The sequence below is a fragment of the Pan paniscus genome, chromosome 8, assembly GCF_029289425.2.
Source record: "Pan paniscus chromosome 8, NHGRI_mPanPan1-v2.0_pri, whole genome shotgun sequence".
NCBI classification, from domain to species: Eukaryota; Metazoa; Chordata; class Mammalia; order Primates; family Hominidae; genus Pan; species Pan paniscus.
In genome coordinates this window covers 99,818,586-99,842,368 of record NC_073257.2, presented here as the reverse complement: position 1 = coordinate 99,842,368, position 23,783 = coordinate 99,818,586, and the positions used below count along the sequence as shown (strand labels likewise).

Below are 23,783 nucleotides of genomic sequence, written 5' to 3'. Positions count from 1 at the left end.
AAAAGTTAAAACATACAAAGTATTGACTTCTCAAATCTCAAGGCTTGTTCAGCATCTCACTTTCATCTACTAAATTAATTTATTTTTCTTGTGCAAAATCCACTCAGCAGTCTAAGTAAGGAAAAGTAAGCAAAAAATGAAGGAATGAAATATAGGGCAAACCTCTAACTTAAAATCAACAGCTGTAGGAGGACTTGCATTTTTACAAGATGTTTCAATCTTTAGAAATTCATAAAAGCAAAGAATGTATACTCAATAAATGATTGTTACTTGACAGATGGGAATAACAGCCAATATTAATGATGGTCTTTGAACTGAGAAATATCCATACAGTTATTTTCATGGATCGATAAATACGTTAAACTTTATTATCTTTGGGTCGTAGGGATGAAATCTTACAGGTTTTATATAACTATCATAAATGTTTTATAGACTACTGATCAGTAAGACTCAGCCAGAGGGGTGTATTAAGAATGGGAATGTGAGAACCAAGAGGTCAGCAGGACAGAGAGGCACAGCCTCTTCACAAGTCAGAGAAGATAAACATTTCAGACAAGATGCCATGGTTGAAAACTGAAGAGGTAAGGTCCTCATGCAAACACAGAGGAGATATGAAAAGATCATTGTCCTTACAGAATCTAGGAATGAGAGAATATCACCTCATCGTATAATGAAAATAACATCTGAGGTATTACACCAGCATGTTTACTGAGCACTTGCTAAGTGCCAGGCATTGAGCTCAGCACTGTACATGTATTGTCTCATTTAATTCTTAGTGCAAGTCCATGGCATGTGTACTGTTACTGTTCCCATATTAAATATAAGGAAACTGAGGCTTGAGAACATAAGTAACTTGTCCAAATTAACAGAGTCAGTATACAGTAGATCTTAAATTCAAACCCAGGTCTGTCAAGTCCACGTTCTTACACCCTATAGATACCAAGACTCCCCGATTGGACTAGTTTCTAATGGACACATCAGGATAGGGCAATCATATAATTATCATCAGTAAAATGGTTTGAATCGTATGTCACACCTTTGGACCACTTGTCTTTTCTCCCCCCTTCCCTTTTTTTTCCTCTTTAATCAGGTTAAATCTATACCTCTCCTACGTCCTAGGCATCCTCTTTTCTCTCTAGTCAGGTTAAATCTTGTTAAGCCTCTCCTATGTTCTAGGCATCCTCTTTTTTCAAGATGATAATATATTATAGGAGAATAAAGACTTCAACTATAATTCTGTGAGCTGAGTACTATGCCAGTGCTAAGCAAAGTGAATTACGGGAACTAACAGAATGGACACAGAGTTTAGTGTACTTGTGCTTAGAAGATAAAAGACCTCAAATTATTCTTGTTCATTTTAGTTTCACATATGTTTCAAGGTTATCAGTTATTCTGGCTATTAGAGAAACGGGTGGGAGGAGGAAGGTTTTATGCGATCTTAATTTTTAAAATATTAAGTACCAGTACCTATTATTTTCTAAATACTTTCAAGGGCATTTTCCTAGAATTGGGTAAATGAGAGAAGGCAAGTGACCTACTTACAGCAAAAATTGCTCTAGGTTATAAAGGATGGGAAGCCAAGTGCATCCTGAAAACCACAGCATCTGGTCTTGTTTTATGCCTCATCTATCAATCTGTTGTTACAGGAATTGAGAATTAACATTTCAACTATTGTTTCTTCTATTTTAACTAATGCATTTGTATCTTTGTTATTCTTACTCAATCTTTCCCACCTCCTCCCCATTTAAGAAACCATAGGCAGGGGCATTATGAAGGTCCCAATTTAATCCTAGGGGGATCACTCTTTCATCTATGCCTTAAAACTTCTGCTAATGAGGCTACAGTAGGGTTAGACATCTGAAGCAATTCTGGTTTTGTTCAATCCTGATTTTTCACAGATAGTATCATTTGAACAGTACTGTATTAAAGCTAAATAAAATATTGTAGGTTGTAAATTTCCAAGTTCTAGAAAACATTTTTTGGTAGAAGTTTTTTAAAAGTACACTTGGCAATGCTGCTTGAGAAAAAGGTTACGTAGAAATGCAGATTGTGGATTAGTATTACCCTGATAACACAAGAAAATTATATATAACTTCTTTTTATATACACTCATTTAAAATTATGTGTAAAGTTTAGAAACATAAAACCATGGAAAGTAGATTTACAGCAATATGTTCTTTGAACTTTGCTGTTGTCTTTTTTTTTTTTTTTTTAGTTCTCTTCTTTTTACAGAATGGAGTTATCAATTCATCTTTCTACTTCTTCCAATCTTTTGAAATTTTAAATTTCCATTATTTTTTCCTTGATTCTATCTTATTCTTTCTTATTTTTATTTTTTAGTTTAGCTTTTTTTTCATTTTTTAAAAAAGTTTATGGGTACATAGTAGGTGTGTGTATCTATGGATTACATGATATATGCTGATACAGGCATACAATGTGTTATAATCACATCAGGGTAAATGAGGTATCCATTACCTCAAGCATTTATCATTTCTTTGTTACAGACATTCCAATTATACTCTTTTAGTTATTTAAAAATGCACAATAAATTACTGTTGACTGTAGTCACCTTGCTGTGTTGTCAAATACTAGATCTTATTTTTTCTATCTAACTGTATTTTTGTACCCATTACCATTCTCACTTCCCTCCTACCCCCCACCGCTATTCTTCCCAGCCTCTGATAACCATCATTCTACCCTCTGTCTCCATGAGTTCAACTGTTTTAATTTTTAGCTCCCACAAATGAGTGAGAACATGCAAAGTTTGTCTTTCTGTGCCTGGCTTATTTCACTCAACATAATGTCCTACAGTTCTGTCCATGTTGTTGCAAATGACAGGATCTCATTTTTTTAAATGGCTGAATAGTACTCCATTGTGTTCTATATTATCTTTCTATTGGAGCTTCAAGTACAGCTTCAGGTATAGCTTCATATTCTTGCTTTACTTTTCTTTCTCCATCCATTCTACTTAATTTACCTTGTCAAAATAATGGTTCATATGATTCAGAAGACATGATTTAAAAAATTAAAAAATAATGATTGAAATTATCCTTTTATGATATTTTTAAAAGAACAAAGGTAACCAAGTGAATTATACTGGCATAATTACTGTTATATAATTTTACCTATTTGTTGAAGTTCTATTCTTTCTAAATCATTGTCAAGTGAATTATTTCTAATGAGCAATGAATAGAGTCAGGTTTACTGTGTTTACTTATTCAAAGATTTCAGATTTGTTTTTCCTTCCAAAGGCGTTCTATCCTGAATCTCATCATGAGGCTTCCTTGCCTTGATTTCTTGATGTATTCCAGCTGGGTTAATGGTTCAGCTGACCAGATAGGCCTTTTAGGCTAAGGTAGTAGAGATTTTTGCAAAAATACATCTACAGTCTTCATTCACTAGGGCAGAATTTCTTAAAATAGAGTCCAAAACTACCTATATCCCAATCAGCTCAGGTGTTTGTTTACTGATTTACTGATAGGCTTAAACAACAGAAATTTATTTCTCCCAGTTCTGGAGGGTGGGAAATCCAATATACTGGCATATACTCTGTCTGGTGAGGGTATCCTTCCTGGCTTGCAGACAGACACCTTCTTGCATCCTCACATGGCAGAGAGCCCAGATGCTTACTGTAAAATGCAGATTTCTAGGCCAAAACCTACAGTAGTTGAACGGGAGTCTCTGAAGACTGGGAGCCAGGAATCTGCATTTTGCCAAGTTGTCCAAGTTAATCTATATACAATGAAATTTGAGAACACCTAATTTTTTTTTTGAGATGGAATCTCACTCTGTTGTCCAGGCTGGAGTGCAGTGGCATGATCTTGGCTCACTGCAACCTCTGCCTCCTGGATTCAAGTGATTCTCCTGCCTCAGCCTCCCAAGTAACTGGGATTACAGGTGCCCGCCACCACACCCAGCTAATTTTTGTATTTTTTTTTTTAGTAGAAACAAGGTTTCACCATGTTGGCCAGGCTGGTCTTGAACTCCTCACCTCAGGTGATCCACCTGCCTCGGCCTCCCAAAGTGCTGGGATTACAAGCGTGAGCCACTGCGCCCAGCCAAGAACACCTAATTTAAGGAATCCTTTCTTCCCACCAGGTGTCTAGTGCATTAACCTTGGTTGCAGAGCAAACTAGCTACACTCCATTTAATAACAAAAGTGGAAAATTCAGCACCTTGGAGGAGAACTGCCATAACTATTTTAAGAGTTACTGATACAGAAAACACACACACAAAACCCAAAAACTTTCTAGAATAAAGTAATAATTATTTTTAATATCTTGATTCTAACAAAGAGCAAAGGCCCAGAAAGTCTACAATCTGCTCTAATTTCCTGATTAATATTATATATATTGAATTATTTATTGAGCCCCTACTGTGGGCCAAATATGGTATTTTGTGTTGCCAGGGATTATATAAAGCTATCCTGGAATGAAAAGCATATGTTCACTCTGCTGTATTCTGGAAGAATCTCATTGATTTGATGATTGCTGAAAATGAATGTACTTGATGTCTTAGGCCCAAACATGGAAGGTTTCTTACGGATTTGCTAAATGAAAATATTAGGTCCAAAACATATAGGTGTAGGCATTTGGTTTCCAGTGGCTGAACCACTGGAAAGGGAGTGAGGTGTAGCACTTTTCGAGCTTGTAGACTCTTTATGGTCAGCCTCGATGACTTTATTCAACAGTTTCCCTTCCTGTGCAATCATCCCTCAGATATTAGGCAGATGAATTGAGAGTAGATGTAACCATACTGGGAACTCCATTTCATTGTAGGATTCATTTAGGATGTCTCTAGTAGAGTGACTCATGATTTGCCTGAGACTTTGTCAGCCAGTTTTATATCCCAGCAAACCTTTTAGTCTCATGCAAACTGAAACTGGGTAGGCTGGTCACCCTGGTCCTTAGAAGAGGGCAGGTGAGGCTCTTAGTTGAACCAATTTCACTCAGTAAATGAATGAAAATCCATTACTATCTTGAATTTCTCAGCTCATTTTCCTTACCAGTGGATATAATTACCCTATTGGGGCACAAAACCTGTTTCTTTCCTTTAGTGACCCTCCCCCTTTTAGCCCTGCCAAACCATGTGTCCATGAGCCTCCCAAGCAATGATTCGACTTGGGATCATCCAAGGACCCAGTGGAGAGTCTCTTGAAAGTCTGTTGAGCACTGATAGCCTCTGTTTGTTGTTGTTGTTGTTGTTGTTGTTGTTTGTTTTTAATGAACATTGTCCTCGTCTCATAATCTTTCCGTTCTTCTCAAAGGTCTATCTCTCTAAATAGTCTAGTAATCCCAAACCTAGCTTCACATCAATTTTTTTTTAAAATTAGGAATGTAGGCATGCACATATATAAAGCCTTAAATACTAAACAGGCATGGGTGTATTAAATTCCATTCTGATTCCTGTCCATGAACTTAATCATAGTTTTCAACATTCATGCATCCCTTTCATCCCATCCTTTAAAGCCTTGTGATTTTGGCATTTCATGGTCTTACTTTCAACTAGATTTTAAAGTTTAGCTGGTATTAAATTGCCTTCTCAAAGAGAAAACGTAAAGTACAAGGTATGAATTAGACAGACCTATGTTCCAATGAAATTGTTGCCTTTATTTCCCAAGTATATGAACTTAGAAAAGTTTCTCTAAGGTTTAAGCTTTAAAATTTGCTCATTTGTAAAAACGGAGAAAATGATAGCTATTTTAGAGGATTTTGGGGGAGATATTTAGGTTATGCATGTAAAGCACATAGAAGCTTATTGCCCCACCCCAGCAGACATTAACTAGGTATTATCTTCACCACATTATTACAAGTTTGTAACTAGTAACATTCGTTAACAATCAGGCTGCAAAATTGTTATTATTATTGAGACAGGGGCTTGCTCTGTCGCCCAGGCTGGACTGGAATGGCTTGATCACTGCAGCCGTGATCTCCCACGCTCAAGCGATTCTCCCACCTCAGCCTCCCAAGTAGCTGGGACTACAGACATGCGCCACCAAATCCAGCTAATTTTTAGGTGGTTTTTTTTTTTTTTTTTTTTTTTTTTTTTTTGTAGAGACGATTTCTCATTATGTTGTCCAGGCTGGTCTTGAATTCCTGACCTCAAGTGATCCTCTCGCTTCGGCCTCCCAAAGTGTTGGGATTACAGGCGTAAGCCACCGCGCTGGCCAAGCTGCAGAATTCTTTAGCCATCAAAGATGATGCCTCAAGTAGAAAGGCACAAGCTGCCTTCCTGAGGAACACAAGGAGAACTCTCATTACATCATAGTCTCACCGACTCTGTCTGAAGGAAGTGATGCTTCTCGTATCTCAGGAGTGTCTAATGTCATCTGGTCCACCGGCAGTCTGTGTATTCAGGAGGCTCTGGCTTTCAGGTTTGCTCCCTTGGGACCTCCTGTGTCACGTCGCTCGTTCTGGAAAGGAAAAGGGGTGAAAGAAAAAGGGAAATCACCAAAATGCAAAATCTGTTACCAGATGCCCTATTCCGTCCTAACTACCGAGTCTGGTGGCGTGGGCTGCTAAATCTTTTCGCGGAAAGATTGTCAAGCGCCACCCCGAGGTGTTTGTCAGCACAGAGATGGGGGAGAAGGGTGAGCTCACCCGAGAATTGAAAGGCAGGTGGTGAGGGATGAGGGGTGAGGAGTGGAGGGTGGCCATAAGCTTCTGCGTTTTGGCTAAAGTACAGACACAAAGCCGCGGCGTGAGGGTTTGCACAGAGTGGTGGGAAGGAGAGAATGTATTTGCTGGGTACGCAGAGCATTTCTGCACTCTCAAGAAGGCTGCCCGATTTGTCAGGGTTGCGCCCCGAGCCCGCGAGAAGGGCAGGGACTTTTTGTGATAAGCGCCTTCCCAAATGTAGTGTCTGTTAAACGCAGAGCCTTAGCGAGTGCTGCTCGCAGACACGCCAGCTTCGCAGAAAGTCTCAGTCCAGCAGGTAGTTTAAGCAAACATCAGGTGTGCGAATTTGCTCTCCCTCACTGTTTCTAAGCCTGGGAGCACGCCCCCTCCTCGCCGGCGACCGCGGGTCGCGCATGCTCCGTGGGAGGGAGTGCGCCGCGCCTCCCGCCGGAAGCGTTCTCTCCCAGGTTGCGTTTCCTTCCTGTGTGAGGCCGGCTGAGGGCACTTGCTCTTGCTGTTTCTGCCCCTGGGTGAGTAGCTGGTTCCCGTGGGGCCTCATGGGATGGTTGTCGTATCCTTCTGAGGTCCTTTAAGGACCGTCTCGGACCTGGGAACCCCCGGAGGAAAGGTCACCCCGGTCTTCTCCCACGCCCTACCTCAGTGCCGCCCCCAAGCGCCCCGCAGCCCTTAGTATCTAGAGGATTAACCTCCAAGGGCGTCCCGGGCCTCGCCTTGGCGTCCGGCCCGGCCTGGGCCCTTAGGGTCTGCTTAGCTCTTCCCCAAGACTCGTGCCATTCCCGAGGGAATCTTTGTCGGCATCCTGGTCACTGTGGGGGTTTGAGGTCGTCCCGGAAGACTTCAGAACCAGGCGAACCTAGACGAAGGCGGCTGGAATGAACCAGGTCTGATTGTCGCACAGGCGCGGCCACCACCTTGTGCAAAATCGAAGGTGGTTCTTCAGGGCCGGGCACGCTTTCACAAAAGATGGTGATGTTAATAATAACCTGCCCTCTTTGTGAAGATTGGCAGGCCTTCATTGTCATAGGCTGTATTCATAGGGCCTTTATGTCTGCAAAACTGGGACTTTTGAGTTTGAGAAACGATTTGTGAAATACTGCAATGAATTAGGAGAGAAATACTACAGTGAATGCTATGCTATGAATGCTATACATGTCAATAAATTGCTCATAGATGAGGTAGTACGATTTCACGGTTTTCCCTTCGGAAATGGAGAACTTAAAATGAAACGACCTGATACCATATTTGCCTAACAAATAACTCTAGGTTATAGTGTTTTAGGATGTTTCTTAGTTGCATACAGCACTATCATCGTATATGTACATATTTGTGTATTCATTTTGTTGAACCTAATGTTTATACAGGATTGAAATACGCTCCCTGCTGTTGTATGCACATGCAGCTTTTATTGTATGTTCGCAGTGATGGTATTGCTGCTGTAACAGCCTTACATTTTAGGTATATCAATACCAAATGAATGATACATGAGTGTACAATAAAGTATATATAGTTACAGTCTACAAAACAAGTTTCAGTTTCATTGAAGGATTTTGAAGTAATTTAAAAAGGTAGACTACTATTTTACAAGTGGCCTTAGTAGACCTAAGTCTTTATTACATTAAAAATTTCAGAATTGGGAAGGATATAAACGGGTTTTGTGTCTTGACCTTTTATGGGATTAAAAGTTGTTACTATCTTGATGACTGGGATGTGTTCATAACAGCCCTAATTTGTTAATGTAGTTCAATGAATATCCAGTAGATGACTTGGTTGGTAGTTTTATCACTACCAACTCTAAAACGAAAACGTTTTACTGGAATGCCACCGCTTTTCACAGATTAGGTTAATAAAACCCTTATCTTGTCTAAATTATTTTCCTCTGTGAGTATACCCCACGTAGTGATATAACACGTTTCAACTGCATTTTCAACTTTGTGGAATAAAGACTAGAAAAGTCAGTTTTTTACTTCCTATGAGAAGTGAAATATTGTGTAACCCATTTTTTTTGGAATCCATGCTGATGGAAGATAGCACACTTTGATTTGTTCCATGAGGAGAGATTTCAGTTAGGTGCCTTCTCCTTTTTGGCTTCTTTTGCTTTCTTTATAATTAATATAATAGCCGGACAGTGTGTTCTTTGAATAAAGTGGTGATATCTTAACAATTATTGTATATCCAATATATAGTGGGCGTCATATATAGATGTTCAGTAAATGCAAATTGAATGAATTAAATCATTTACCATCCCTAGGCCAAAGTTTCTTCCTCCAAAATGAAGGCTTTCAATTATTTAGTTGTTAAGTTTAAATTAAATCTAATTATTGTGAAGTGAATGGCTCCTAGTGGAGAAATGTGGAACCTTTTGGAAATCCTTCAGAAGTGACTGTTGCAATGATTGAATGGGAGATTTCCTTCAGTTACAATTTATCTGTTGAACATAATTTTTGAATAGCCTCTGTTTTGTGTGTGGCAATTATAAACGTCTGTTTTGTGTGTGACAGTTATAAAGGTAGATAAGATATACATCTTGTTTATAAGGATTTAAACTCTAGTCGAGTAGATATCTCAAAAGCAAGACTTTTTTAAGATAGTGTAACAGGGCGAAATGACTAATACAGAAGATTCATGTGATTTGAAAGGCTTTATGGAGCAAATAAAGTTGATTTTTGAAGTTAGGATAGAATTTGACTAATCCTAGGTGAATGAGGGTAAATGGCCCATGCAGGGTACTAGACAGATACGCTGAAGGGAAAATATATGTGGGATTGTCAGATGGTAGTGACTCCAGCTATTTATAGAGTCCCTTTGAAAAGAGGTGAAAGAGAAAATGCTTACAATTGACTCTGGAGCTAGATTCTAGATTAGAATAGTTTTGAATGCTTGGGAAACGTATAAAGGAAATACTTTGGGGTCTTTTGATTAGAGAGAAGGAGTATACATCCTTGAGTGGAGGTGAGGTGTATAAAAGGAAATAAAAAATTTTTGGAGCTATTCTAGAGGGAGGAAGGTGAAGAGGCTCTTTAATTTAGTAGTAGTGAGAGGAGAATTTTAGAGCTGGAAGGACCGTGGATATTAATCTATGCAGTACCTAACTTTTATCTGCTGAGCCATACAAATTCTGTTTTTTTTGATGTTTATGTGAGTACAAATATATATTCTCTTTTTCTTATATATCCCATAGCATTCAGCACACTCCTGTGCTGAGAGTATAATGGCAGTATTTGAACCTAAGATCCTATCTCCCAAAATGTGATAGTCATATCATCCCTAACAAGCTTATTCTTCCGGGTAGTTATTGCCATTGACAGAGGAGTGTATGTCTTCTGTAAGCCTAGCTTTGATTGATGTAGCTGTTCAGGGATATATGCAAAAATAGGCACATTTATCTCATTTTTTTTCTCTTTAGCTTGGGTGAGTGCTGTATTCTTGTAGTAGTTGTCTCAGTTCAAGATTTTTCCAAGTTCTATTGCTTCCTACTTAGCCCGGTTGTTGGGAACAATAGTGTGGCTCAAAAAAGTTAATACCACTTATTATTGAGGAAATGGCATGTTTAAATTTAAGCAGGCCTTGAAAACCTTTAAAAGTATGTATGAGGAAAAAGTGAGTCAGTTCACAATTTGAATTTCACTCAAAAATTACCTGGTATATGTTACAGTTAATAGAAGAAATTCTTACCGTCACATTAGTATTGTTGGGCTGCCTTTCTTCAGTTGGATTAGTGTTATAGTTGATACTTTCCTAGACTCTGAAATAGTTCTTTAAAGCTGTTTTGAGTAAATACCTTAAGATATTTACTGTATTTTTCAAATAAAATGATTAATTCTACTACCAAATAAATCTTAATTTCTAGTGTACTTCTAGTTTGCAAGAGGAGCTTTAAATGTTTTTGTTTACTTAACATTTAAAAATCCATTTCTCCTTAAAATGAAACACTTTTTTTAAGGTAGGTAATATTTTAATTTGACTAGAAGTTAGTTTTTCTTTCTTAGTTTAAGCTACTTTGTTAGTCTTACAATTTTAATAAGTATAGTTATTACCTAGTGACATTTCTGTTTGTTTTTTTAAGGTTAACATTCAAGATGGTACATGCTGAAGCCTTTTCTCGTCCTTTGAGTCGGAATGAAGTTGTTGGTTTAATTTTCCGTTTGACAATATTTGGTGCAGTGACATACTTTACTATCAAATGGATGGTAGATGCAATTGATCCAACCAGAAAGCAAAAAGTAGAAGCTCAGAAACAGGTATGATTGAAATGTTTGAAGATCATTTTTCTTGTGGCTAACAAGTATTTTCCCCTCAAACTAAAAATTTGGTAGAGTTCACAAATTAATGAGAAATTCTATAAGACCCACATGAAAATGTATTGGTACTCATAGTTTTATTACTCTTACAAAGTACTAGTTTATTATGACATTATTTCAAGTCATTTTTTACTATATAAACAACTTATCAGAAGAAAAATGAATAAACAATAAAATATTGTGAACATCTTCATTAGAATATTTTTGTCAGCTTTGAAGGTAGGATCTAGATAAAAGTTTTTAGGCTAACCCAAAATATTTATCTTCAGTAATGATATGCCTTTTGCTGTGTATGACATCTGAAATGTGGATAATACTGAAACGCTCTCAGTCTTAAACTTATAAGCTACACTAAAATCTAATTAATGAATTGCTGTAACAGTTGTTGATTATTAATATAAGCTGTAGTTTTTAACTTTTTATCTGCTGCCTCTTGTGTTCATTTCCTTTTAAAGGTGATTGGTTTCTGTTTGTCATCAAAACATAAAAACCTTAAAGGAGTCTTACAGATTTTTTGTGCTGTTAGGTGGCTTTTCCCTTCTGGCTCTTTTTTTTAAAACAATAATTAATAACTAAAATATTTATGTCTTATTGAATATCTTATGGTATAATAACATAATTTATCTTAAAATAATTGAATAGGATATTCATGGATTTTTAGATCTGTCTTGTGAGTTGTGACAGATTTATTCAATAAACATTTATTGAGTTCCTATCAACTACTTGGTACCAAAGAAAAAAGATGAATAAATCTTGTTCTTTCAAAATGCTATAGGCTATTGTGGGAAATAGGGATGTAAATAAATGACTGTTTTACAATGTTAGCCCTTAAATCAGTAAAAAGTGAAAACCACAATTTTATAAACACTGCAATAAGTATATATCTGAAAGGCACTTTGGAGAATTCTGAACTTTTTCCTTGAATTTTATTATAAAATAGTTGACTGAAGTTCTAGATGATATTATCAGCCTATTTGTAAGTCTCTAGGAAGTCTGACCAGGGTAGATTTAAAAAAAAAGAAAAAGAAAAACTAGTTTGAGTATATCCATATGTCAACCTAAGTGTTGGGTTTTTTTCTCCCACCTGAATCATGAAAGTCAGTTTAAGTATGACGTCAAAATATTATAAGTTACATCGTTTCAGCATTTTAAAAAGCAGAGGTGTGACTTTTAAAGATAATTTTGTCTTTTTTTCCCCTTGGCTTCTAAGAACTCCTAAATACACATATAGAAGACATACAGAAAGCTAAATATAGATGCTAAGTACTACAAGCCTTCATTGAAAATTATGTGTATAGTATTATTCTAAATATCAGGTATATGAAATATTAGATATTATGTCCTTCATAGTGCCCATGATAGGGAGAAAAGACTTGTTCATGATAATATAAATTATAATAGTAAGTAGCATATCCCAGTTGCTTATTGAGTAGTGTAGACAGAAACTGTGGCTCTTAGAGAAAATAGTAGTCACCAGTGATTGTGGTAGTTGAAGATGGCTTCATGAAAGAGCTTGGCCTCTAGGGTAGGCAAGGACAGTTTTAAATAGAATGCATTACTTTTTCCTTCTTTGGTCCTTTTTGTTTTGTTGGGTGGACTGAGGCTGATAAAAAATACACAGCATTTTAGAATCCATCATCAACTGAAAAGGAGGGATACTTTTTGCTTCTAGCATTATCCCATTCCACAGTAATTTACCAGTGTTTAAAACACTCAGGATGAAATGGGATTTGCTTGGCCAACGGCTATAGCTTCTTGGTTACCCCTCCTCTTCTCTTCCCTACATCTCTGACCAGCTATTAAACATGCTGTTGACTGGCCATGTGGTGGCTCACGCCTATAATCCCAGCACTTTGGGAGGCCGAGACAGGCAGATCACTTGAGGTCAGGAGTTAGAGATCAGCCTGGCCAACATGGTGAAACCCCATCTCTAATAAAAATACAAAACATTAGCCGGACGTAGTGGTGCACACCCAGCTACTCGGGAGGTTGAGAATTGCTTGAACCCGGGAGGCAGAGGTTGCAGTGAGCCAAGATCACACCCCTGCACTCCAGCCTGGGCAACAGAGAGAGACTCCGTCTCAAAAAATAAATAAATAAATAAATAAATAAATAAATAAATAAATAAATAAATATGCTATTGACCAATTGAAGACTTCTGTAGGCTTAACTCATTAAATATATTTGAATGGGTGGGTGATATACAATGTTTCAAGGATAATTCACCTTATAGTAGTATGCAGAAGGAATAGGAGTCAAGAGGGACTAGAAGCAAGATCTGTTGGTGATAGACTGCAACAGTCCTGGCAAAGACTTAGAATAAGAGGGTAACAAAAGGAATGACTTGAGTGAAATAGACTAACACAAATGAATGCAGGAAGGACTTTGTGATGATGTGGGAAAAGAAAAAGGACATCTTAAAAACGAACCAAAGATTTGTCTGGATACCTCAAAGACTTATACTATCTTTTATAGAGGTTTGGAAACTGGTAGGTGGGCAAATTTATGAGAAGATGACATTTGATCTGGCCATGTTAGGTTTGTGTTGGTAGGAATTCAGGAGGAAATGTTCATATAGCAATTGAAGTTGCAGGTCTGTATCTCAGAAAAAAGGTCAATCCAGAGGTATATTTCCTTATCGATGGTTATAAGTAGTTGAAGTCGTTAGAGCAGTGAGTAGGCCATATGGTTATTCCTGTATGTGTAGATATCATTTGTAGAACTTTTCCCAAATTATTCCCCATCTCCCCTCACCACCATCAAGATTTATACATATATTTCTTGAGAAATTCTAATGTAATTGTCACTATAATAAATGGTAATGACTATACTAAGAGTGATGAAGTCTCCAAAAGAGATGGTGTAATGCAGCATAATTGGTAAGCTGAAGCGTAAGCCTTGATACATTTCCTTTATTTAGGGTATAGAAAGATGATGTGCAGCCAGTGAAGAATGAATAGGTCAGTATGGGTAACAAGACTGACTCCTGCTGAAAACAGCTAAAGAAGCTTGATAATTTTTTAAAAATCTTGTTTTATTTATTTATTTATTTATTTATTTATTTTTGAGATGGAGTCTTGCTGTGTTGCACAGGCTGGAGTGCAGTGGTACAATCTCAGCTCGCTGCACCCTGCTTCTTCCGGGTTCAAGTGATTCTCCTGCCTCAGCCTCCGGAGTAGCTGGGATTACAGAAGTGTGCAACCACACGTGGCTAATTTTTGTATTTTTAGTAGAGACGGGGTTTCACCATGTTGACCAGGCTGGTCTTGAACTCCTGACCTCAAGTGATCTGCCCGCTTTGGCCTCCCAAAGTGCTGAGATTACAGGTGTGGGCCACTGTGTCTGGCCTAAAAATCTTAAAGGCATTCATGAGCTATCAACAAAGTAAAGAATGCAGGTTAAAAACTTGAGGCAAAAATTTCAGAAAGCTAAGGTGAGCTTGATTGCCAGCCTTTACCTTGAGAGAATTTGCTGAATTCTGTTTTTATGATTTCAGAGGGGCTCAGTATACAAAACATAGGGCCAATCTAAAGTAGGTAGTTTCATAGATGATACTCCTATAAATCTAGAACCCCAAAAGGCTATCTGTAGTATTTCAACTAAAGATAAAGACATAGTGTTTTAAAGATGAATAGTTTAAAGGGAGAAATTTAAGCCATATGCTGGGTGAAGTAACACATCTAAAATATAGATTCAGAAAGGTTGAAAGTAAAAAGATGGAAATGTATATACCACACAAATATAAGAAGAAAACGGGCTGGGCAAAAAGAAATTGTAAGGCAAAGATATTGGAGAAAATGTTTGCTACATAAATGATGAAAGATTCAATTCACCAATAAATACAACATTTCTATCTGTGTGTAACTATTGATGTAGCCTGAAAATACATAAAGCAAAAATATGATAGAACTACAGGGAAAAATAGACATCTCCATCAACATGGTGAGAGACTTTTAACACCTAATAATTGTTCAGATTTTTTAAAAATTAAGGATATAGAAGATTTAAATAAAAAATGGACATGTATATTGTGCCAAAATAAATGCAAAATACATATCTGAAGCACATATGATTTGTGAAAATAAACCGAATACTAGATAATAAAGCAAATCTCAAGTTTCATAATATTGGTAGCGTATTTATTAACATTTCCTGGCTATAGTGCAGTACAGTAGAGATCATTAGAAAAATAAGTTTGGAAAGTATGAAATATTTTTATATGACTCCTGGGTAAAAGAAAGCACATAATAATGAAATGAATGGAAATAATAACGTAAGTTAATGAAATAGAAAGTGAATATACAGTAGAGAAAAATCAATAAAACCCAAAATTGTTTTTTTGAAAAGACATAAAATCAAGACTTTTCAAACCGACAAGAAAAAAGTTACCAATAAAATACTACCTGGAACAAAAAAGGCCTAATATTGCTGTAGATATTAAAAACAAGGGCTGGGCACGGTGGCTTACACCTGTAATCCTAGCACTTTGAGAGTCTGAGGCGGGTAGATCACCTGAGGTCAGGAGTTTGAGACCAGCCTGGCCAACATTGTGAAACCCTGTCTCTACTAAAAATACAAAATTAGCCGGGCGTGGTGGCACGTTCCTGTAGTCGCAGATACTCAGGAGGAGAATCGCTTGAATCCAGGAGGCGGGGGTTACAATGAGCCGAGATTGCGCCATTGCACTCCAGCCTGGGCAACAAGAGAGAAACTCCATCTCAAAATAAATAAATAAATAAAATTAATAAATAAAAAAAATTAGGACTGTTCATAACTATAGTGGGCCCTTGAACAACAAACAACGTGTTTAAACTGCATAGGTCCACTCATAAGCAGATTTTTTTTTTTTTAATGAAAGTTCAATTGAGTGTGCCCATCTCTCCTGCCACTCCTTCCACCTTCACCTCTTTTACCTCTGCCAACCTGAGACAGAAAGACCAACCTCTCTTCCTCACGCTACTCAACATGAAGATGATGAGGATGAAGTTAATATATTTCCCTTTATGATTTTTAAAATAACATGCTTTCTCTAGGTTACTTTATTGCAAGAATACAGTATACAAACTATGTTATTAACTGTTTCTGTTAGTGATAAGGTCAACAGTAGGCTATTTTAGTAGTTCAGTTTGAGGGGAGTCAAAAGTTCTCTATGGATTTTTGAGTGTGTTGGGGTCAGTATCCCAATCCCTGTATTGTGTAAGGGTCAACTGTTACATCGATAAATTTGAGAACTTAGGTATGGGTAAACCCTTAGAAAAATATGCATTTCTAAAACTGACTTAAGAAGAAATAGAATACATGGTTAGTTCCATAACTATGAAATAAGTTAATAGTGAAAATATCTTTTTATAAAGAAAACTTCAGGCCCATAGAACTTTATAGCAAATTCTGCCAGTATTTAAGGAACAAATTAATAATAACCAATTTATGCAAATTCTTCTAGAATATGGGAAACGAGGGAACACTTCCAAACCTTTTTGTGAGGCTAGCATAACTACAGTTCTAAAACCTATAGTAGTCTGTAATTTCTCTCTCTCCCTTCTAAATTGGTATAAGAATCTTAAATGTCAGCAAGTTAAATTCAGCAATATAGAAAAAATATAATGCGACCAGTTGGATTTATCCCAGGAGTTTAAGCCTGGCTTCATTTAAGGGATAGGAAATCAATATAATATGCAACATTAACAGATTAAAGAATAAAACCTGTATGATTCTCCCAATAAATGCAGAAAAGGCCTTAAGCATTCATTCATGGTTTTAGAAAAGCTTTTAATAAAATGGGAACAGAAGATAGTGTTATTTTTGTTTTGTTTTGTTTTTTGTGTTTTCTTTTAGACGGAGCCTTGCTCTGTTGCCCAGGCTGGAGTGCAGTGGCATGATTTTGGCTCACTGCAACCTCCGCCTCCCGGGTTCAGGCGATCTTTAACTTGATAAAATGCATTTACTAAAACAAATGTATTTTATAGTGAAGAATTGGAAACATTCTCTTTATGATTAGGAGCAAGCCTGTTGTCTTTCATTACTTTTCATTACTTTTTTTTTTTGGCTTTTCTTTGTTTACTTTGTTTACTTCTTTGTTTACTTTTACTTCTGTTTAACATTTTACTGAGTTACTAGCCACTGCCTAAGTCAAAAAGGTAGGGATTGGAAAAGAAGAAACTAAATAGTCATTATTAATGGATAATATGATAATCTACATAGAAAGCCAAAGAATGTTTACAAGCTATCAGGATTCATGAGAGTTTGATGGGTTTGCTGGATTTAAAATCAGTATACGAAAATCAGCTGTTTCTGTATACCCATCATGTTTTAAAATGTCATTTAAAAAAAGCATTATATAGTAGCATCAAAAATATAAAACAACGGACAAACATAAGACATACAACACATTCATAGAGAAAATTATAAAACTATTGCAAGTTTAGTTAAATTCAACATCAGTACAAAAATACTGGCAGATTTTCGTTTTGTTGTATTTTTTCCTGAAATTCATGTGGAAGAACAAAAGTCTATAAATAGGGAAGGCAATCCTAAAACACAAAGTTTTATTTAACTACTTTGGGTCTTGAGTTTTCTTATCTGTAAAAGAAATAATAATAGCACTTACCTTGTTGGGTTGCTATTGAAATTAAATATATAATGTAAAATATAACAGTGCTGCATAAGTGTTTCCTATTATTTTTATAACAAAAGATTTGTACTGAGGACATATATAGAATGCGTATGAATCAGTAAGAAAAAATAATAGAAAAATGGGCAAAGAAACTTAAATAGACACATTAAAAAAGAAAAATCTCCAGTGGTCAATAAACATATGAAAAGATGCACAAACTGATTAGGAATCAAGGAAATGCAAATTAAAGTCAAATTGATATACCTTTTCACCCGTGCCAGGTTGTAAAGTTTTAAGTCTGTCAATAACGTGCTGGAGAGAATGTGGAACAGTAGGAACAAAAGTATTGCTGTTGGGAATATAAATTAGTATAACTATTTTGGAAGATAGTTTGGCATTATCTAGTAAAGTTGAAAATGTGCATAGTCAGTGATCCACAAGTTTCATTCTGGGCATATATCGAAGAACCAGGAGATACATACAAGAGTGCTCATAGCAGCCCTGCTTGTAATGGAAAAAAGCAGGAACCAATCTGAATATTTGTATAAATGTTGGTATATGCACATATAGGAGAGGAAAAACACTTTTCCTTCTACCGTTCTGAATTCTCATTTGGGCCTCTATAACAAGATAGATAAACAAGAGAAAAACAAACAAGTTTATTAACATGTATCAAGCATGCAACCAATAGGAGTACCAGAGATGAGTAACTCAAAAGTTTGGTTAGAACTTGAGTGTATATAGTATCTTGGCAAAGAAACAAATTTTTAAAGAAGCGATCAGACAAAAGAAAAGGAGTCTCTAGGGGCAGCAAACTGTGGGAAACTAATGGTAGATGAAGACTAGTTGGTAAAGTTTGTTATGCAGATTCCTCTGGCTAAGTGTCTAAAGTTGTCTCCTTTGATTAACTTTCGTCCTTCCTCATAAAGAGAAGAGGAGGGAGACCTTTGTGAATTTATTGTTTTTAGGAGTAGGAGTAGGGCAGACAGCTTTTCTTGTATCTGTTTTTTTCTAAATTTCCCTCAACTCAAAATAATTCTTATGCCAGAGTGACATACTTTGGTCTGCACATGCCAGAGCATAATATTCGCGGAGAAAAGTGAATGAAATACAGATGCTCAACAACTCTAAGAAATAGTGAGATGAAAACGTCACAGAAGAGTACATATAGTGTGATCCCATGTAGACATTCTGAAACATGTAAAACTAAACCTTAGGGAATCAAACATATGGTTAAGTTAAAGAAAAGCAAGAGATGATTTCAATTTAGGATTGTGATTTTTTTTTCTGGGAGACGAGAAGGTCTGTATTTGGAGAGGGCCTCACCAAAGGACTTGAAAGATAATAATAATGTTCTTGTTCTTAAACCTGGATTGGTATTGATTATATTGTGTTTCTTTATACCTCATCTAAACAGTCTAAGATATTATTTTATCTACCTAGTTATTAGTAAAAGCACTGTAAGAACTTAAAAAAAAAATGACCAGAGGAGTGAGAATAAAACCAAGATGATGTTTAGGGTACTGGTGATAGTCTTTTCTACCTGAATACATCTGAAGTATACAGAGTACTGCAGACAGTCATAGTGGTTCACTGTGGCAGTGATTGTCAACTGAAACACTATGTTCTGCAAAGAAATAATCAGAATTTGGGGAAGTTTGTGGGGTGGCAAATATAATTTTTTAAAACCTCAGAGATTATTTGGTTATACCTCTTCTCACTTCTTTCCCACTGTCTGGGGAATCACTTGCATAAAGTCACCATAGCCAAAGAAGGAGAAGGTTGCAAAAGAGAATTGATTTTAAACGTGTTATAGAATGGTCAAGGAGAAGAAGAGGTCATGAGGAATATGATCTAAGAAAGTGATCAGTAAATTTAGTGAAATTAAGCTTGGAGAGAGTAATTTCCATTTGGTGGAGGCAGCAAGTATAATTTGAGGTAAAAGAACATGGTCATTCTAGAGTTGGGGGAAAAGAAAAAAAAAAGGGAAAAGGTTAGTGGAGGAGGAGGAGGTAGAGAGGGGCTGCCTAAAAGGATATTTAATAGATGGAGGAAGGTCCCAGAAGAATCAGGAGGGGTTGGGGTTAGTAGTTATGGGAACATTTTTAGGGTAGAGTTGTTTTATTTTTAGTAGCATGAAGGGGAGAGATTGTGACTAAAAGTGAGTGAGTGGAGGAGGTTGGGGGCCTATTTAGGTAAATATGTGATCAGTATTTAATGAGATTAAATCATTGTGGATTTTGAAATATTAGGGCATGGTTGAAGAAAGCATGAATTTATTGGGAACTCAATTGTTTTGTTACTATTCTCAAGCATTACTCAGCAACTTGGTGGCAGATAGAGTGAATGGTAGTGTTAAATTGGCATTGGGGATGGAGCTGACTGGTATAACAAGAAGTGTAAGGATTTCTAAGGAGCACATCATTGAAGTAATGACTGTGTGATTCAGGCCATTTAGAAAGTTAAGTATTACCAGATGGGAGATAATTTAGTTGGAGAATAGAAAAGAATTAAGGAATTAGAATACACATTAAAGGCAAGGATCAGGTGTGAATGTGGGAGGAGGAAGGTGTGACTTTTGTGGTCAGAATGAAAGAGGATTGAATCTAAAAGCTTAGATGTAGAACACTTTGAGTATACCAGATAATCAGTGGGCCCCATGTGATTTTAAAGGCAATGTGGTTTTGAGATGAGAGGTAGAAGATGACATAGTTGCATCAAATCAGAAACAGTATCCTGGAAGTATACCGTTATGTTGGATTAAACAATGTATTTGTAAATTTCTAGACTTGAAGCCAGGAAAACCTTCAGTTTGTGAAAGGCAGGAGATTTAATTGGTAATGAGAGAGGAGATGGTTTCAACATGGTGTTGTACAGGGACTGGGATTTTTCTGGGCACATACTGCTGCTTGGATCATATTTAGATGTAGTAGAAGAGTTTTGATAAGCTATGTTTTTGATGAAAGGGTGGGTTAAGTTAGTTGAGATGTGTACTTTAATAGATTTAAAGTGCAGGATGAATATGTGTTAACTGTCTTGGGAATTTATAAATACAGTATTTTGTTTAGCATATTAATTAGACTACATAGGCTGGGCATGGTGGCTTATACCTGTAATCCCAGCACTTTGGGAAGCTGAGGCAGGTGGATCACCTGAGGTCAGGAGGTCAAGACCAGCCTGGTCAACATGGCAAAACCCCGTCTCTACTAAAAATACAAAAATTAGGTGGACATGGTAATGGGTGCCTGTAGTCCCATCTACTTGGGAGGCTAAGGCAGGAGAATCACTTGAACCCTAGTGGCGAGGGTTGCAGTGAGCCGAGATCTCACCATTGCATTCTAGCCTGGGTGACAGAGTAAGACCCTGTCTCAAAATAATAATAATTAGACTATATAATTTTCTTGAAATTGTGGTTTAGTAGTCATCAAGGGCCAGGAAAGATTTCATACACGAGTTATACACAGAAAGTGACTTACTATGACATTAATTATTTAACTTAATGTCTTCCTATTGTTAGTCCTATCATTACACTGTAGCCTTGAAAACTATTTCTGTTATTTTGAGAGAAGTAAGAGCTGAAGTTTTCTGTGAAGGAGTGTACTGAAAAAAACTTTAAAAACTTGGAACTCTCAACTGCCAGGAATTTTAAGAGCAGCTATCACAGAATGCCAACTTGGAAGAGCTAACATTTGTTAACCCCAGAAAGCTGTTGTGAACTCCATTGCCAGTCAAGTGGCTTTTAAACCCAAGGTTTACTGGAGCCGAGTCTTATAAGACTGAGAAGCTGAAGTAAATAAAATTGAGATAGGAGTCAGTAAGGAACAAGCAGTTAGTGTTGCCTAGGTAGGTAAGGGAGTAGATAGAAGTGATGAGGAAAGAAAAGCAATAGGAGCTGGGAATCAGAGGAGAAAAAACTCTGCAGTATTGTTTTCTACACAAGCATAGTAGAAGAGCACCATAGTACTGCGAACCGCAAATATCTGAGACAGGTCTCAGTTAATTTACAAAGTTTATTTTGCCAAGGTTGAGAACATGCACCCATGACACAGCCTCAGGAGGTCCTGATGACATGTGCCCAAGGTGTTCAGAGCAATTTGGTTTTATACATTTTAGGGATACATGAGACGTCAGTCAGCATATGTAAAATGAACATTGGTTCGGTCCAGCTGGAAGCAAAGGTGAGGCAACCTGAAGCAGGGAGGAGACTTCCAGGTCATAAGTAGATAAGAGACCAATGGTTGCATTCTTTTGAGTTTCTGATTAGCCTCTCCAAAAGAGGCAAGCAGATACGCATTTATCTCAGCAGAGGGGTGACTTTGAATAAAATGGAAGGCAGGTTTGCCCTAAGCAATTCCCAGCTTGACTTTTCCCTTTAGCTTAGTGATTTGGGGTCTCCAAGATTTATTTTCCTTTCATATTTCCTCCCTTTTTAAAAATCTTTTGGAGAAAACATATTTAGAAGAAAATGAGTCTCTGGTCTCAAGTTTCGTCTGATCTCTCATGGCTAGGATGGTTTATTCCTTGACGGATAGGTCCTGAGTTATTAGGAAAGCTCAATTTTAGCTGGTTGTGAAGTCTCATGTCCTGTGAAGAGAAAACAGGGAGGAAGGGAGAAAAACAACAAAAAACAAAAAACAAATCCTGGAAAATTTATATAGGCCACATTACCTGAAGTCCATATGTCAGTAGGCAGGTATTAAAGTGGCTTATGTATGTAACTAAGTTGCTGTTCTTTTCTTCTGAAGTTTAAGTGTCTAGCTTCAGTTCTTAGGGCATTAAGAAAGCACAGCTTAGTTTTCAGTGACTCCAAATTAGGAAAAATGGGGGAAAAAAGAAGGGAAAGAAATTGAAAACATTATTTTGAAGACTTGCAGCCAAGAAAAGTTTGAATTCTGGCTAAACTATAGAAAATAATAAAAATTGAAAAATATTAGGCAGGACTAGAATCTAACAACAGGTATACTATAGTTTTTGAAACATAATTTCTCTGTCTCCAGTTTCTCATTTTCACTAAAGACAAATTATGGTAGGACTGGTTTGCTTTCTTCTAATTGGCCAGTTTGTTTGTATATAGTGCAGCAAGAATAATTATTTTGTTACATAGGCTTTTTTTTTTTTTTTCCTGACATAGTCTTGCTCTGTCACCCAGGCTGGAGTGCGGTGGCGGGATCTCAGGGGTGATCTGCCTGCCCTGGCCTCCCAAAGTGCTGGGATTACAGGCATGAGCCACTGCGCCCTGCCTACATAGGCTTTTAAATTGGCTTTGATGGAACTTTGTTCCATAGAAATAATCTCAGGTAAGACTTTTTTAAAGCCAAGCCCAGCCATGGATTTGTACCATCAAATACCTGTGAATTGGGTGAATTCCTCTCCTCTTGATTCCAAGATAAACTTGGGGCTCCTGGGCCTGTCAGAAAGTGACATTCTTTACTTAACAACAGGTCAGAAACCCTGTACAGGGACTGTGTAGATAAGGTGTGAAGCCAGTTTTCCCAAGGGGCTTTCATTGGCTCTGTAAGTCAAGTTTGATTCCTTAAAGGAAAGCACACCATTCCAGTCAAAGCGTTGGTAAAATAACTAGTTTCTCCAATTGTGTCCTGTTACAAATGAAAACAGATTCTTATTGCACTTATGCAAATAACTGTATTGCCATAAGTTAAGAATACTCACAAATAGTTTCCAAATTCTAGAGAAATCAAGTAGAGAGAAACAAATATGCTCCAAATTTTGTTCATAGGAGTCTACTGAATTGTTAGAAGCTGTCAATAGTGCAAAAGAAAAGTTTCTTTGAAAAAAACAAAACAAAGGATCAGCAACATTTTAAGCAAAAAGTCAAAAATATAACTTCAGTCTTCTATTAATTCAGTCCATGCAGTTAATTCCTGTTCTGTTTGATATTCATGGATGTTCCAGCTCTCTGTGAGTCCTGAAAGTTTTTCTTCTATTTTGATGTCACAATCTCCAATCAGAAACATGCATTCAAGAGCACCTGTTAGAGTTTTATAGCTGATTATAAAACCACCTTCTAAAGAGGACCAAAAGAAGGTAACAATTGTCCATGGATGACAAAAGTTTTAGGGTAGCCATAGTCAAAGACACAGTTGACAAGGGAATTTATTACCTCTGTGGCACACAATAATTATAATAATTATTGATAATGTACATTAAGTCATATCAGAATTATAGGAGTTTCTCATAATTTTAGGACACATACTAATAACATCTCTACAAATA

At 36.9% G+C, this 23,783-nt stretch overlaps 1 protein-coding gene and 1 pseudogene across 2 annotated transcripts in view; one reads left to right on the top strand and one right to left on the bottom strand.

Moving 5' to 3' along the window:
- The window catches only part of LOC106635187 (cofilin-1-like), a 28,986-nt pseudogene extending 22,576 nt beyond the window's left edge, over positions 1–6,410 (bottom strand).
- The window catches only part of ATAD1 (ATPase family AAA domain containing 1), a 65,822-nt gene continuing 48,281 nt past the window's right edge, over positions 6,243–23,783 (top strand). Inside the window, exons 1-2 of one of the 2 annotated variants that reach the window (XM_034931057.2) lie at positions 6,243–6,373; positions 10,702–10,876. In XM_034931057.2, coding sequence (XP_034786948.1) covers positions 10,715–10,876 — 162 coding nt within the window. In that variant the 5' untranslated portion in view covers positions 6,243–6,373; positions 10,702–10,714. Of the gene's footprint in view, positions 6,374–7,011; positions 7,148–10,701; positions 10,877–23,783 lie in introns of those variants that run through there. The other variant, XM_008962845.3, reaches the window with a different exon arrangement.